At 42.8% G+C, this 15,357-nt stretch overlaps 1 protein-coding gene across 2 annotated transcripts in view; it reads left to right on the top strand.

Annotated features, from left to right (window-relative positions):
• Nucleotides 1-2,206: 2,206 nt before the first annotated feature.
• The window catches only part of MAGI2 (membrane associated guanylate kinase, WW and PDZ domain containing 2), a gene marked incomplete at both ends in the record, with an annotated part of 715,368 nt that continues 702,217 nt past the window's right edge, over nucleotides 2,207-15,357 (top strand). For both annotated transcript variants that reach the window (XM_082279816.1, XM_082279815.1), the window contains one exon: nucleotides 2,207-2,507. In XM_082279816.1, coding sequence (XP_082135942.1) covers nucleotides 2,207-2,507 — 301 coding nt within the window. The remainder of the gene's footprint in view (nucleotides 2,508-15,357) is intronic.

Raw genomic sequence — 15,357 nt, 5'->3', positions numbered from 1 at the left:
GCTGTCTGTACTTATGCATCTCATGTTTCCAGATATGTGGGGTCTTGGTTTTGTTTATCCTTTGAGCTCACTTTTGTGAAGCCACTCACACACAGAGTTTTGCACCTCTGACCAGGTCCCCCTAGTAAAACAGGTGAAATTACTTGCAGAATACAGATGTCAGTAATTCCTCAATGCTTTCTTCCCTTCTGCATGTGTCTGCTCCACCTCTGGAACACAAGTAATTCTAAAGGAAAATGAAGTGAAGAACCCTGGTTTCCCACAGACACATACTGAGGCTGATAACGAGCTGTAATGGAAACTTTTCTCATTACCAAGACATTTATATGGTCTCTCATCCATGTGAATCACTGTTTAATAAGAGGCAAGTTCATGTTACAGCCTTTGGGACATTTACAGGACCTCTCAGCCCTACCCAGCTGCCTGTTTTCATGAAATAACTTAATTATATTTTAGATAGATTTGGGTGAAACTGCCCAACAGCTTCAAAAGTTATTGGAGAAGTAAAAGCAACACAGCCAAGCATGATCGCATAACGGCCTGTTTCCATAGAAACCAAGAAGAAAAACAGCCATACAATTTGTGAAAAATTTCATTGCAGAGTCACTTTAATTGAAATTTTAAAAATATCTGACCATCTTTAAATTGCATGCCATAACACAAAATATATTTTTCCTGCCTTATCCCATTCAGTACCCTGTCTGCAGACCCCTGCCTTCATGTATCCTGCTCCCCTATATCCTGCAGGCACAAACACTACGCACTTTACTTAAAGTCAGGATGTTGTTCTGTCTGTGTTTTGTCAACCTTCACTTCGGATGGAAACTATTTTTTTAGGCAAGGCAAGTTTCCCACAAAGACATGCCAACTGCTACAGTCCCTTGCTGGCACACATGTGAGGCATATGACAGAACTAATTAAAGGGAGAGTCCACAGGAGGAACGAGCTACAGTATCACCTGCTGAACAGTGAATCCCACTGCTGGGGCTCTAGGGAAGCTCTGCAGGTTGGAGTGTGGTATTTGGCCACAAAGGCCAAGTAGCAGAAGGCAACCTGTGCGAGGGTGGTGAACACCTGTTGGGTGACAGTCCGTAAATTTCATGGAGAGAACTGCCACACCTCTGTCCTACCCTCTTCAGATGTAGCACCCACCTGAGCCATCAGCTGCGGCCACAGCAACCCGCGTTAACAATAATGCCCATGTCCAACTCAATAAACTGACTGAGACCTCCGAGTGGAGTGAAACCACTCTGCAAACGCGCGACACACCGAGATCCTCGAAGCAAACAGGTGTCGCTTGGTTTTGCAGCCACATCCCGAAGCCCAGCTGCCTTTGGTCCTTCCCGGCCGCGAGCAGAGCTCCTGGACCGATGGACCTTTGTCCGCTCCGGCTCGGGCAGCTCCCCCAGCCCCCGCGGGCCAGCGACGCGGTGCCCCCGCACGGCTCGAAGCGCTGCCGGCAGCCGCAGCGCGGGGCGGTGCTGGGCAGTGTCCGGCCGGGGCGGGGGCGGTGCTGGGCAGTGTCCGGCCGGGGCGGGGGCGGTGCTGGGCAGTGTCCGGCCGGGGCGGGGGCGGTGCTGGGCAGTGTCCGGCCGGGGCGGGGGCAGCGCGGGCTCGGCCGGGGCAGCGCCATCGCTCCCCCGAGCGCCCCCTCCTGGCCGGGGCCGCGCTGGGGGGGCCGGGCCGCAGCCGCCGCTCTCCCTCCCGCCCGTCGGGCGCCCTCGCCCCCCCGCCCGGGCCGTTCTCCGCCTTCTGCCGGCCGTGCCAGGCAGCCTCTCTCTCGGCCTTCACTACCGGGTCAGGCGAGGCGGGAGCGGCGAAGCAGCGCCCGCCTCGCTCCGGCACCGACACCGACACCCCTCCTCCTCCTCCCCGCGCCGCGGCCGTCCCCTCCCTCCCGCTGCCTCCCTCCCGCCTCCCTCCTCCCTCCTGCCAGTTTCTCTACAACTAGTACATCCACGCGCAGGCAGGGTCCGGCCGCCGCGGCTGCCATGGATATCAGCTAAAGCCGGGAGGAGCGGGCACACAGGCGCTCCCCGACCCAGCTCGCAGCCCGCGGGGCCGCCGGCCGGCACAGCCGCGGCCGCTCCCGCCCGCCCCGAGCCTGCCCGGAGGAGCGCGGCTGCCCCGGGGAGGGGGGCAGAGAGGGAGGGAGGGAAGAGGCACAGACTGCAGGGAGGGAGTCGGGCAGAGCATCCCCACGGCAATGTCCAAGGGCTTGAAGAAGAAAAGCCACTGGACGAGCAGAGTCCACGAGATCGTGATCGTGAGGAACCCGGAGGGACAGCTGGGCTTCGAGCTGAAGGGGGGCGCCGAGAACGGGCAGTTCCCCTACCTGGGGGAAGTGAAGCCCGGCAAGGTGGCCTATGAGGGCGGCAGCAAGTTGGTGCCGGAGGAGCTGCTGCTGGAGGTGAACGAGACCCCCGTGGCCGGGCTCACCATCAGGGATGTGCTGGCCGTGATCAAGCACTGCAAGGACCCCATCCGCCTCAAGTGCGTCAAGCAAGGTAAGGCGGGCATGGGCCCCCCTCTCTGCCCACCCCCTGGGGGCCGAGGCAGGTCTGGGGGAGCGGAGGGGGAGCAACTTTGTTGCTGCAGTTTGACTTTCCCCCTCCCCGCCGGAGCCGCCCCCTCCCCGGCGGCGGGGGGAGGATGCGAGCGGCGCTGCGCGGTACCCGCAGCCGGGCGAATTAAATGTGCGTCAGTGACAGCGCTTCGCCATGCCGGGGGGGGCCGGGCGGGCGGCGGCGGCGGCACCCCCTGCAGCCCCAGTCTCACGGGGACGGGCCCCCACCCCACCCGACCCAGCGGCCCCGGGCCCCGCCGCCCCTCCGGCTGCTGCTGCCGCTGGCGAGGGGCCGGAGCGGCGGCCGGGGCCGGCTGCGGAGCGGGGCTTGCCCTTGGCTTCGCCTCGCTCCGGGCGCTTTGGCGTGGGGACAGGGGCGGCCGCCGCGCGCCGGGCCCCTGGTGGCGCCCGGGGTGGTTTTAGCATCTCTTAAGTGTCGTTAGCGGAAAAGTCATTCATTTGATCCCTGCTGAAAACGATCGCTAATCCCAGGGAACGGGAGCTCGGAGCAAGTGAGAGGACAGGCAGAAAGAAACTTTTGGGAGAGAACGGTATACTCTTGCCTCGCCTCTGTTTCTCTTATTTATTTTGAAGTACTACAATAGGTTAATGCGTTTCCAGGAAAGTCAATAGAGAAGAGACGCCACAGATGCTGTTTACATGTTTGTTTCTGTCCTCTTTAAACTATGCTGAGTTGAGCTCTCTGCAGCTGAACACTTGTGAGGAGGTTTCTGCTACCCCAGCAGCATTTCTGGAGCACAGGAGCTGCTCTGGGAACCGAGTCTGTAGGTGCTTCTTGGCTATGGGTGGTGCAGCGGCTGTAGGCGTATCGCTAAAGTACGCATTCCAGCCGGGCAGTGAGCCCAGCCATTGAAAACTTGGGAATTTCTGCGGTGGGAAGTTTTTAGATACCATGCATCAGAGGCGCTTGTGCTCTGCAACTATAGCCATCAGCCTGTGCTCAGAGGACACAGAGGAGAATCTCTCTTGACATTGGGTATAATTTGGAACTTTTTGCTTCCTCTTTGTAATTGACAGTTTATTGTTTAAAATACAATTTGTGATACTTCTGAATGCTTGAAGAATATGCTAATTATTAGTTTATCCAAACATGACAAAACCAGTAGAAAGAATCTGATTTCCACTCAAGCCTTCAGAATGTACTTTATGATATGTTATCTCCATGAGGTCAAGCCTCTAAATACAGATATGATCTGGGATTTTTTTTATTTGTCCTTATGAGTAAGTTGTGCAATATGCTATAGATCATATCTTGACAGTCAGACTGTAGGGAGACACAATGGTTTATGTGATAAGTGAAGATTAAAAATTAGCATAATTGATTCGGTCGTGGCAGTATAGTGTCATCTCTGGTCAACTCCAGGATACCTGCTCTGTACTTTCTTCTTTTTATTGGAGTGGTCTTACTGTGACGAGATTCAAAAAGAAGCAGCAGTTGAAGTGTCAAGAAGATAAGGGTAGATTGTCTGTAATCCAATTTAATTTTTTTTTTCAGAAATCCTATAGATTCTTTACAGTAAGGCAAATTTAAGGTTACTTTGAGTTGCTGTGTGAAACAGTCTCTGTCCTATCTCTTCACTATTTTTCTAATATTTCTCTTTAAGTCAAAGCAACCATTAGTGATTCATTAATGTGTGCACCCTTAATAAATTACCTGTCATATATGAATTAGGGACATTAGTCAGGCTTTTAGTCTGGGAATTAACACAAATTTCTGCATGAGACATAAAGGATAAATTCTGAATTCTACCTAATTCTATGTATCTGTACCTGTATCTATACATATCTGAGGAGTTTCAGTTCCAAATGTTAACTTACTACAGTTTTAATGCAAGTTCTCAAAGCACTGGCCACATGACTGTGTGTTTGGAAATGACAGTTCAGCATAGATTCTTGGACTGAGAAAGACTTCCTGGCTGGAATGATCTTTCATGTGCTCCAGCATCCTTTACGCCAAAGAGAGAGGCCTTCTGGATCCAACTTCCTATTAGGGAAAAAAAAAAGGGTCAGTGGTTTGTGAATTTTACTACCTGACTCCTCCTTCAAGTGTAAGCTAGTGTAGTCCCTGCACCCCTCAGTGACAAAGCACAGGCAGCCACGTAACAGCAATATTGCTGTTCCCTAACAGTGCTTTGCAGCAGTGTGTAGGAGAGAAAAGGCTGAGCAATAAAATCTTTGTATGTTTTTATAACTTTTGTACTCCTTTTAATTAGGAAGCACCTTTAGTGTGCTGGAACAAGGTTAATGACTCCATTATCATTGTTTCCGCATAATTTATCAATGATATCTCTGTCAATTAGAATAGCATGACCTTGAATGCACCATGTGACTGTAGCTGCTTCTTCAGTGCTGCCTAGGAATGAAGTCAGAGAGAGAAATGTGGAGGTAGGACACGACTATTTATAATGCGATCCTTAAGAGACTGTGAGTATTTTTCTTGTTTGAAAGTTTTGACAATTCAGCAGTGAAAATTCACTTGTAGATGAAATCAGGGAATGGCTAATTCAAGAATTAGCTGGTTTGAAGTACAGAAAATAAAGGTGCTTTCATGATTTTTCATTATGCTATGTTTGATTAAACACCTCTCTCTCCGAAATAATAAAATACTTCATCATTTATCACATTACTAAGTGAAATACTTCTTTTGAAAAGTCGGATGGAATATTGCTGCTTTGTGTTAGCTAAACATCTTGAGTTATAAAAACCCCAAACATATAATGTAGGAGTTGCTGCATAGCATGAGGAGGAGTAAACATCATGAGAAGCTGATTTGCAGTTCCATGATATGATTCAACATGAATTCTTCTAGGTATGGTGCCTAATAAATAGGGTTTTAATGCAGGAAGTTATGCCTGGGTTTCCATGGGGAGAAAAGACTGTAAGACTCATTATTATTATTATTATTATTATTATTATTATGTCTTAATTGTAAGAGCTCACAAAGAAGTATTCCTTGGAGACTATTTCCTGTTTGGGGTTTTTTTGTTAGTTTTTTTTTTGTGAGCCACTTACTGTGCTACTGTTGGCAGAATCACAGAGAATCTCTAGAAATACATGGGATGAAATCTTGGCCCAGATGAAGTCAAGGGCAAAGCTGTCCTTGACATCAGATAAAGAAGGCAGGGTTTCCTCTGCAAAGCCCCACGCTTTTTTGAATATATACCCTTCCAATGAGAGAATTGTATACAGCAGTTCCATTAGCTGGGCGTATTGCAAATGTTCATTCTGACCTTCTGCTCTCTCGGGTGAGGAGAAGAGCCTTGTGCTGTTTCTTAAAGAAATACTTCTGAATTTCGAATGTGTTTGTTTTTACATGTGGAACAGTTTGGATTAAGTGCTGTCTTCTTCCCACACACGTACAGATGCGTAGTTGTAAAAGTAGCAGTGTGTTAAGGAAAGGCATCTTAATTTGGATCAAATGCCTTAAAAGTAATCACATGGGGAAGAGTCATATGGGGAGCAGGGTTGCCTCCAGGTCCATTCTCTGTTCATCTCTGCTGTCTCAGATCCACAGTAATTCCCATCAGTGGGTGACACAGGTCTCTGCTGTGCACAGACTCACTCCTTGAAGGGTTGCAGGAACAGCCCACTCAGTTGTACTGCATAAACCAGGATCTTTATTCTTTACATAAACTTCCACAGATGCTCTCAACAGAATCCCAATGAACAGTCTGAAAACATGGGTTTCAGAACTCAGGAACATTGCAACAGATTTCGTCCTGGAGCTCCTGCCTGATGCATCTCTTTCTCAAGGAAAATGGTTTGGATGTATTAAGTAGCCAGGTGAACTGACCAAGTGAGCATTTTAATTTATTTTTAGAAGTATTCAGTGGTATGGTTATATGAAATATGAATAAGACAGACACTTTATATGGACACTGTCTAATGTGTCTTATCTGACTCTAAATACTCAGACTTTAAGCGTCAACCCCTAATTCTTTGGCTCCTTATGCAAAAAAGGCATTTAGTACACATAATGTAAGGAGGAACTAAAAACCAGTTTAATTTTCTCAGTCCAATCATTTGCTTAATAGTAAGCATATGCTAGAATGTTTTGCTGACTAAAGATGGACTTGAGCATATTTTCAAGTGCTTTTCCAGGCAGGAATGGGTCCTAATGGACCCTCATTAGGATGGATACAAGAGCAGCCAAGTTTGGGCAGACTGCATCCTCCACATCCTATTCCTGGGAGCCATGACTGTGGTTTCCCAGCAAAGACTAAAAGGACAGGATAGTACTGTCCCAGCACCCACTGATTTGTGGCTAAGGGGTTTAGTAGCCTTGTAGTGTTTTTTCTTAATGGGTTCATCCATAAGCTTTGCAATTAAAATGTGGCCAAACTTTTAAAATTTCTTTAAAAGTCTGTGACAAGCCTTTTGACAGAGAAATACAGGAATGTTGTGGTTTTCCTAAGTTTTGCATGCACATGTAAATACCATGTTAGCTTGTAAAAATGTTAATATTTTACTACAGACTTTTTCATACACATATTCCTATGTATAGTTATGTTTTTTAAAATTTTTTCTTGTTCTTTAAGGTCATAAATAATTCTCCTCTCCATTCATTAAAACACTTTGTGCATATAAATAGTCTTTTGGTGGTTTTTTTATTCATAGATATCACTATATACTATATTCCAAGATGGGAATGTTGGATATAGCTATCCTCACAAGAACAGTATTTTGCATCAGAAAGCTGCATGATTTTCCAGAATAAAAAAAAAATCGTAAGAGTCTTGCAAAAACCAGACCCAAAGAACCCTGAAAACCTATGTGGTTGTACTTCTCTCTATGTTTTTTGCATAGATAGTATTTAAAAATAAACTGTACTTCAGACCTACTCCTTTTTCCTAATTTGTGCTCCTTAGGATTTTACTAACTCCTAAAATTAAATTCAGAGTTCTTTTTTTACCATTACTTTATGTTATTCTTATGCCTGTCCATCTTAATTTAAAGACCATTGAAGCTGACTTCTGACTCATGTAGCTTGTGATTTATTCTTCAGCTCCTCCAGAGAGCTTGTGATGTTTCATGTCAGGGACTCTGTGTTCACTGGCAGCAGAATTATATTCATCAGTCTTTTTTCTTCCCTGAGAATTACAAATGTGCCATTAAAGGATGGGGCCATGACTTTGTTAGTGCATCATTTCCTTGAAGAAATTAAATAATTGAGAGTGCTCTGCTTAGTTCTGTTTAGTCACATAAGGTAAAGTTAATTTCACAGTAACACTTGTCCATCTGTTGATACTGTTGACATCAAAGGAAAGTACCGGTGTGAGGAGGTAGAACTGTGTCTGACTTCCTTTATGCATCCTATAACCTCACCTGCATTAATTCAGCTTTTCATGAAAGATACAGATTCTGAGCTTTTGCTTTCAGTGTTCTTGATCTTCTCCTTGCTCCTTATAGATGAGGAGCTCCTTTCATGATATGAAAGATTCTATAAATAATTCATCTACATACTTTGTTCACAGGAAGTGGTGTATACATGGAAAAAGTACTCCTTCAGAGGGGTTTATGGGAGGAGGTGGTCACAACTGTGATTTAGAAAGGGTGATGGAAAGTAGTTGTAGAAGCAGATGTTTCTTGTTCTTCTCTTCCTCATGGTGCTATAAACAAATAAAAAAACAAAAAAGGGTTGTTTTTTTTTACTGGGGAGCATCAAGGCAAAGTTCAAAGAACATAGTGATATTCTTTGACTGTGTTAACATTCTGGAAGTCATGTTTTTCTTACATACCTAGGTGTTTATAAATATAAGACTATACATACACATTTGTATAATTTTGGGGGTTTTTGAGACTGGTAGGAATTTTCATCTATAGATTGAGATTGTGTAAGAATTCATATAGTACTGCTATACAAGTATTGCTACAGTACTACTCTAGAATATTTTTCATTCAAGATCTGGTGCAAATACATATCTGATAATTACAATGAACCTGGTCACTCTGGTGTCCAAGCAATGTACTGAATGGCACAGGATTCTGCAGTAGGAAATCCAAGAATCATAAACTTTATAATAAGATTGACTAGATGCCTATCCAGGTGGGTGCAGTCTAGAGCACAGAGTTGGAAGGTATTGATTTCAGTAGCAAAGTGCCTGTCCTTGGGTTTTGTTCTGAATGCCGTTGCAATGCTGGCCTTAACTGAATTTTCTAAAACCAGGGGGTGTGATCACAACAGTATCTCTTCAGCACACCTAATTTGTTACAAATCAGCTTTTCTTCAACCTCATAGAAATCTATCCAGTAAGAAGGTGTCATAGTTTTCTAGCCATTTGTTTAGATTTCTAACTGTAGGCTGAAACTACCCAATGGAAAGTGGAATGGTGGGCAGAAGCAAGAGAAAAGAAAGATACTTAAGGGCTTTAACAAAAATTATTTAGCATTCCTAAACTGGACAAAAATCCTCTTTTGTAAATGATAATCTCAAAAACAGTACTTGAACGTTCTCTAAATGCTAACGTAAAATCTCTCATTTATTCAAACCTGCTATCCACAATTTGGAGTCTTCATTGCAAGCTGAGCTGAAAGAAAGCTGTTGTTTGTGTCTATCTGCCATGTATTTATCATTTTTACATTATTCTTGAACTCCTAGTCAGTACCTTCAGATTGCTAGAATCCAGAAAGCTTAATCAAAAGGTAGCTTGCTGTCAACACAGCACTACCAGGTGTCTTCTCATTCACACATACATTATGATTAGCAATATATGAATAATGCTGTTTCACTCTGCTTATCAGCTTCAGATGTTTCTCCTGCATGTCTTTGATTATTTCCACAATGCATGAATTTGAGACAAAGGAAAGTAAGACAAGGAACAAAACGGAGAAAGTAAAATTGTGTGAAAGTCCCAGGAAAAAACTGTAGAGATTATTAAAGTACAACATTACTTTAGTAATGTTAATTTAGTAATTACTTTAGTAATTTAGGTTTTAGAATTTACATGTTCTGTCATATTGAAGAGAACAGCCCTGTGCCTCCAGCACAGGAAAAATCAGCATAGAGAGCATGTGTTTCCTAGGTCTGTCTTAGTTTCTCAAAACATGTTGAAATCATAGAACCATTTAGTTCGGGAAAGACCTTTCAGATCATTGACTCTGACTGTTAACCCAGCACTGCCAAGTCCACCATTAAACTGTAACCCTCAGTGCCACATCTCCAGGGTTGGGTGGCTCAACCACTTCCCTGGGCAGCTTGTTCCAATGTTTGCAATGCTTTCAGAGCAGAAATTTTTCCTAATATCCAATCTAAAGCTCCCTTGTGCAACTTGAGACCATTTCTTCTTGTCCTGTTACTTGTTACTTGGGAGAAGAGGCTGACCCCCACCTGCTTACAGCCACTTTCAGGCAGTTGTAGAGAGTGATAAGGTCTCCCCTGAGCCTCCTTTTCTCCAGGCTGACCACCCCAGCTCCCTCAGCTGCTGCTCATCAGACTTGTGCTGCAGACCCTTCCCTCCACTGCCCTTCTCTGTTCACGCTCTAGCATCCCAATGTCAGTCTTGTAGTGAGGGTCCCAGAACTGAAAACACAAGATCATTGATAAAGATATTAAGCAGGCCTGGCCCCAGTACTGGGCCCTGAGGGACCCCACTGGTGAATGCCCACCAGCGGGATGTAGCTCCATTCCCCCCACTCTCTAGGCCCCGCCATCCAGTCAGTTTTATACACAGTGAATGGTGCACCAGTGCAAGCTATGGCCAGCTGGTTTCTGCAGAAGAATGCTGGTCTAGAGCTGTCTGTCTAAAATATGTACAATTAACTCATTCTGAAGGAAAAAATAGCATTCCTGCTTCTTCAGCTGAAAGCATGAGTTATGCATCTGTGTTTCTGTCCCAAGTTCTCATGAAATTAGGGTGAAACAATGGTGCTGCCTGAGAAGTGGGGGAGAAACACGTATTTGTGTAGGATGACACACATGATTTCATATGTGTATGTGGCATTCTGCCAAAAAAAGATATTTACCAGGTAGTGTTTAGTTGTGGACAGAACTGCATGCTGGGTTCCTTGCTGCTGAGGCAGCACCTTGGCCTCCCTGGCTCTGTTTCTGTATCCTCCTTTGGTACCGAAACAGTCGTGGTGTCATGGACCTTCAGAGGTAGTGCAGGATGATAAACACTAAAGCATTACTGCACCTTTCCTTTCAGACCTCCGACCTTGGGAAGCAAGGGCAGCAGTTCAGGTACTCAAAACCTTGTGAAAATGGAATTAAAAAACCAAATGTGCATGTGTTTTATGGTTTTCAGACAAGACAAATTGGCTGTCTGCTGCCACATCCATAGATGAAATAATGCCTTTCTATATACATTCCTATATAATATTTTTGTTACTTTCCTGAACCATCCTTGGTTCAGATCAGTGTATTTCATGAAAGTCCCCCATACACCTTTTCTTCTTTGCAAACCATGGAGACCTATCTGCCACCAATGTCCTTCCTTCTTGCCAGCTCCACACCTTTTGTGCTACTGAAGCGTCTTCCTGTGTCGCTGGAATTCATCTTGAACCTTTCAGGTAGGGGATCTTTCAGGTCTGGCATTAGCACCAACTAGTTTATTCTGCCAGTAAGATATTTCTACCCTCTATGCTGAAACTTGTTTTCAAAACCTGCATGTTTTGACACAGAATTCTGGCATTCCATGATTCCAGATCATGCCTGTTCTGATGGGAGAAAGCCTGGTATAACAGTCTCCCATTGTCCCTGGTCTGGGAGATATGTGACACAGCCTTGACAACATATGGTAGTCTCTATAGCCAGTGATGGCAGGCATTTAATTGAATTATCCAGAATTATTAGTTCACAGAGTTCCTAAATTACTAAACTGGGGGCCAGGGTTTTTCTTTGATGGTCTGTTAGGTCAGACACTGAGGACAAAATTGACATCGCTCACTCTCTGCAGAGTCATAGTGTGTTTGTTTTTAAAAACTCAGAAGAAATACTGTGTCCTCAGTATGCAGGAAAAAAAAGGAAAAAAACCCCTAGAAATAGATTTCATCATTACGAGTAGTGCTCATAGATTCACTATACATAGCAGAACAGTGGAAACTAGTGGTAGAATATAATGAGCAAAATTTTCTACACCATATTAGCAAATGCATTGTGCAGCTGTGTTAATGTAACATTAGTATTCCAGAGTGGAAATCCTTCCTGCAAACAGGTACAAGTCATCTTTTATTACTTATTTAATGGTATCTTTGTATTTCACACTGTCCTTGCATTTGTCAAAACGAAATGTGCAATATGATTTTTTAAATTGCACATTTCAAGGTTCTTTTTTTAACACAAAATAAAAAAAAATGTTCCAGCTTTGTTTCCTTCATGCCAATCATGAATTTATCTGCAGGTTTTTGATAAAATATTGCCATTTCATAAAGCAAGACCTAACCTGTACTACAGAAGCTGAAAGGAAACAAACTGGGGCATCTGTCTCACTCCAGGACATCCATTTCACATGTAAGTTCTTATAACACACACCTTTTTTTTCTACTTAGACTGAAAACTGATGAACGGTTGTATTTGTACCCCGTATGAGTTATACTGAATAGTTTCTATCATGTTACATTCACACAGCTGATTCTTTAACTAGTTTGAAATGGAATGGCTATGTTAGTTTCTGTTATTCCCTTACTAACTCCTTCTTTGTGCTAAATCTGCATTAATAAATGTCACATAAGCCTCTAAGATGCTTCCAAAATGGTATGTTAGTATAAACAAATATTAATCCCATTATTTTAATTCTCTGTCCTTGGTTTTTTTTATAGGAACAGCATTTTATATTTAAAAGTGTTGCTGAGTCCTGTTGCAAGCTTAAAAAGCTGAAAGATCATGTAGGTGCTCCTATCATGGAAATTAAATCCTTGTGAAGTGGGAAAGGGAGCAGCTGCTGAACTCTTGTATCAGACTGATGGAGGAGCTGAACACTTCTTCAGATTAAACTATTGAGTGCTTTGATTAGGTAAAATGTAATTACCCCCAAATTCCCTGTTCAGCCACTACACTACTCATTTGGAAAACTCCTCAAAGCTCAGGCCCATTGGGTTATTGTATAGTCATTGTTTTTACTGGTGTTTCTGATTTCCCTTTCCAAGTGGGTTTGTTATGTTTGCCTGTTGTCTCGTGCATGAAATCTGAAAAGTCCTGGTGAGAGAAACTGCCTTTTTGTTGTAGCAACTAGCATGACAATTTCAAGTTGGGAGTCTGTTGTTTCTATGGCAATGTAAGGAAGTATTCACATTAAATTCAGAGTCTAACATAATGAATTTCTTGGAATTAGTTGCTGGAAATATTCTGTATAATTTTAACGTAGGATCTGTAACTCAAATTGATCATAATTCAGTCTTGGGGATAGAAGATTTAAAGTAGATAAAAGTTGAGAAATATTTTTGGATTTAAGAGACTGTAATAGTTATTCCTAATGTGGAGCTTCTATTATTGGTAGTGCTGGTCTGTTGTCTCATGGTTTTTCTATTATAGCTACTGTTAGTGAAGCCTATTCAAAATATCTTTGTTATACTGCGTACAGAGAATACATTTCCTGAAGAACTTGGTTTTTCATTTTATCTGCTTGATTACATGTGGAAGAATATTTCTGCCCTGTAAACTTCTAGAAGAATTACTGGAATTTCTGATAAGCCAGTAAAAAGAGCTTTCTCAACATTCACTGCATTTGGTCATTTTCCAGTAAAAATAGGATAAAATATTTCAGGGAAAGAATCGATCACATTACTGGAGGCTTTGTTAAGAAAATAAAATAAAATCAAGATGTTTGGTTTGCTTAATTAAAAGTCAGTAATTGAAATATCAATTAAAATGTCTTCTGGATTCATGTTTATGTTGAGTTTTTATGTTAAGCCTGTGATACTTATGTACTAAAACAGTCTTCAGAAGAGATGAACCCATAAAACTTAAAAATGCCACTTTTAAATATGTGTGAAATATTGTATGGGTTTGTGTACAGTTAGTGTAACAGCTGCTTTGCCTTGGTAGGAATTCATGTCTGTGCTGTGCTTTAAGGGTAGTGAAAGTAATGCTTTTGAGTGTAAAAGTCAGAGAAGCTGAAGATTTTTTTTTTCCTTTTTTTCTTCATATCTGAGAAAGCACCTCCTGCATGTGACTAGAGCAGTACCAGTTCTAGAAAAGTAGTAAATCCAACTGGGACCCAAGTAGTGTTCTTTTGGGTCAATACTAAGAAGATTTCTGGTAAGTAGTAAGCAACTTTCTCACCAATTGCTGTAGGAACAGGTTGCATGAGCTGCAGAATTCCTCCCTCTGTATCTGTACACTGCTGGCCAGCTAGTGAGGATGCTGCTGCTGGGAAAGAGATTTGCAGCTGGGACAGTAAACAGAAGTTCTCACTTGTATCCCTTTAGACACTAATATTGTCCTTGTTATTAGAGTATCTGAATAGCTTCCAGATTCTAAAAATCGTTTACAAAAAAAACCCCCCAAACTTTATTCAGAGTCCCCAGACAGGGACTTATTCTTGATGTCCTCAGCTACCGCGGTGAATTTCACTGTGAGGAGAGAAGCTGGGACTGTGTAACACTTCCTTCCCTCCTTAGTCTCCTGACCTAGGCTATAAGATAGAGTTCTTAAAAACGCTTGGGAAATTGCTGAGTTTCGCAATCAATGATTTTTGTCCTCTCTGCTGTCTTTTTATGGGTTTGTTTGTTTTTCTTTTTTTAAATGTTATTTAAAGCCTGTCTAGCTTTTTAGGAAGAAAGGGTCTTTCTAAATACGTATAGTTTACCCACAGAACGGTACTGCATTTCTACAATGTAATTGCTTAGGTTTTTTTCCTTTTATTCTTTAAAAAATTAGTCTCTTACAACATGAATGTTGCTATTAGCCTATCAAGCCAACTGGAATGAGATCCCATGGTGACAGGTACTATAAGCTGGCAGTGAAAAACAGTTGCTGCCCCAAAGGGTTTATAAAGGGTAATTAGACACAGAGGATAGGTAGGAAGAGACAGAACTGCACGGTGGTGAAATGATTTGCCAGAAATCTCAGATCAATCAGTAACAGAGTGGAGAACACTGCAATGTAATTTAAAAGTCTATGCAAGCAGTACTGCATCCAAGTAAAGGCACACAAACCACAAAAAACCCCTCTCCTGTTCAATGAGGGTTTCTGCTGGTTGTTTGAGTATAACATTTTTGTAGGTATTTATTTTATATTCCATGACAAATCCCACATAAAGCAGAAGCTTTGTTAATAACAAAGAAGCACCAGCATGCAAAGGTATCTGCAGATGAGAGAGTGTGATGGAGTGTTTACTCCTAAAATGAAAGGTATTTCAGAAATACACTGGAAGTGGTAAAGTGTAGGAAACCAAAGTAATATACATTTATGTATTTTAATGAGATACTTATGTTTGTTTGCAGTGCTAATTGGACAAGTAGGTACATCAGTGACAGTATGAGAAATTTATTAAAATTCTTTTGGCCTGTTAAAGTCACTGTTTGACAAGTAACAAATTTTAAGTGTGGGGTTTGTGTGGGGTTTCTTTTGGAGTGTTTATTCCTCCACTCGCCTCCTTTGTCTTTTTGTTTTAAAACTTTGGAAATAGGAGAAATCCTAAGAAAAGGTTACCCTAGATGAAGTTTGGTTTGCTGAGCAACACATACAAAATACTAAGAACTCAGTGTGAGCCTCTGACTTTTCACAGTGGTGGGAGAATTCAGATTCACTTCCCTGGATGGTGGCTCCTTTCAGAGCCCTGGTGTTGCCACCTTTTGATCCAGACTGGGTGGGGTTATTGGTAGAATATTAG

This window comes from Coloeus monedula, assembly GCF_965178545.1.
Source record: "Coloeus monedula genome assembly, chromosome: 4".
Classification (NCBI taxonomy): Eukaryota; Metazoa; Chordata; class Aves; order Passeriformes; family Corvidae; genus Coloeus; species Coloeus monedula.
The sequence above is the reverse complement of the archived record's forward strand: the minus strand, read 5'-3'. Positions and strand labels throughout refer to the sequence as shown.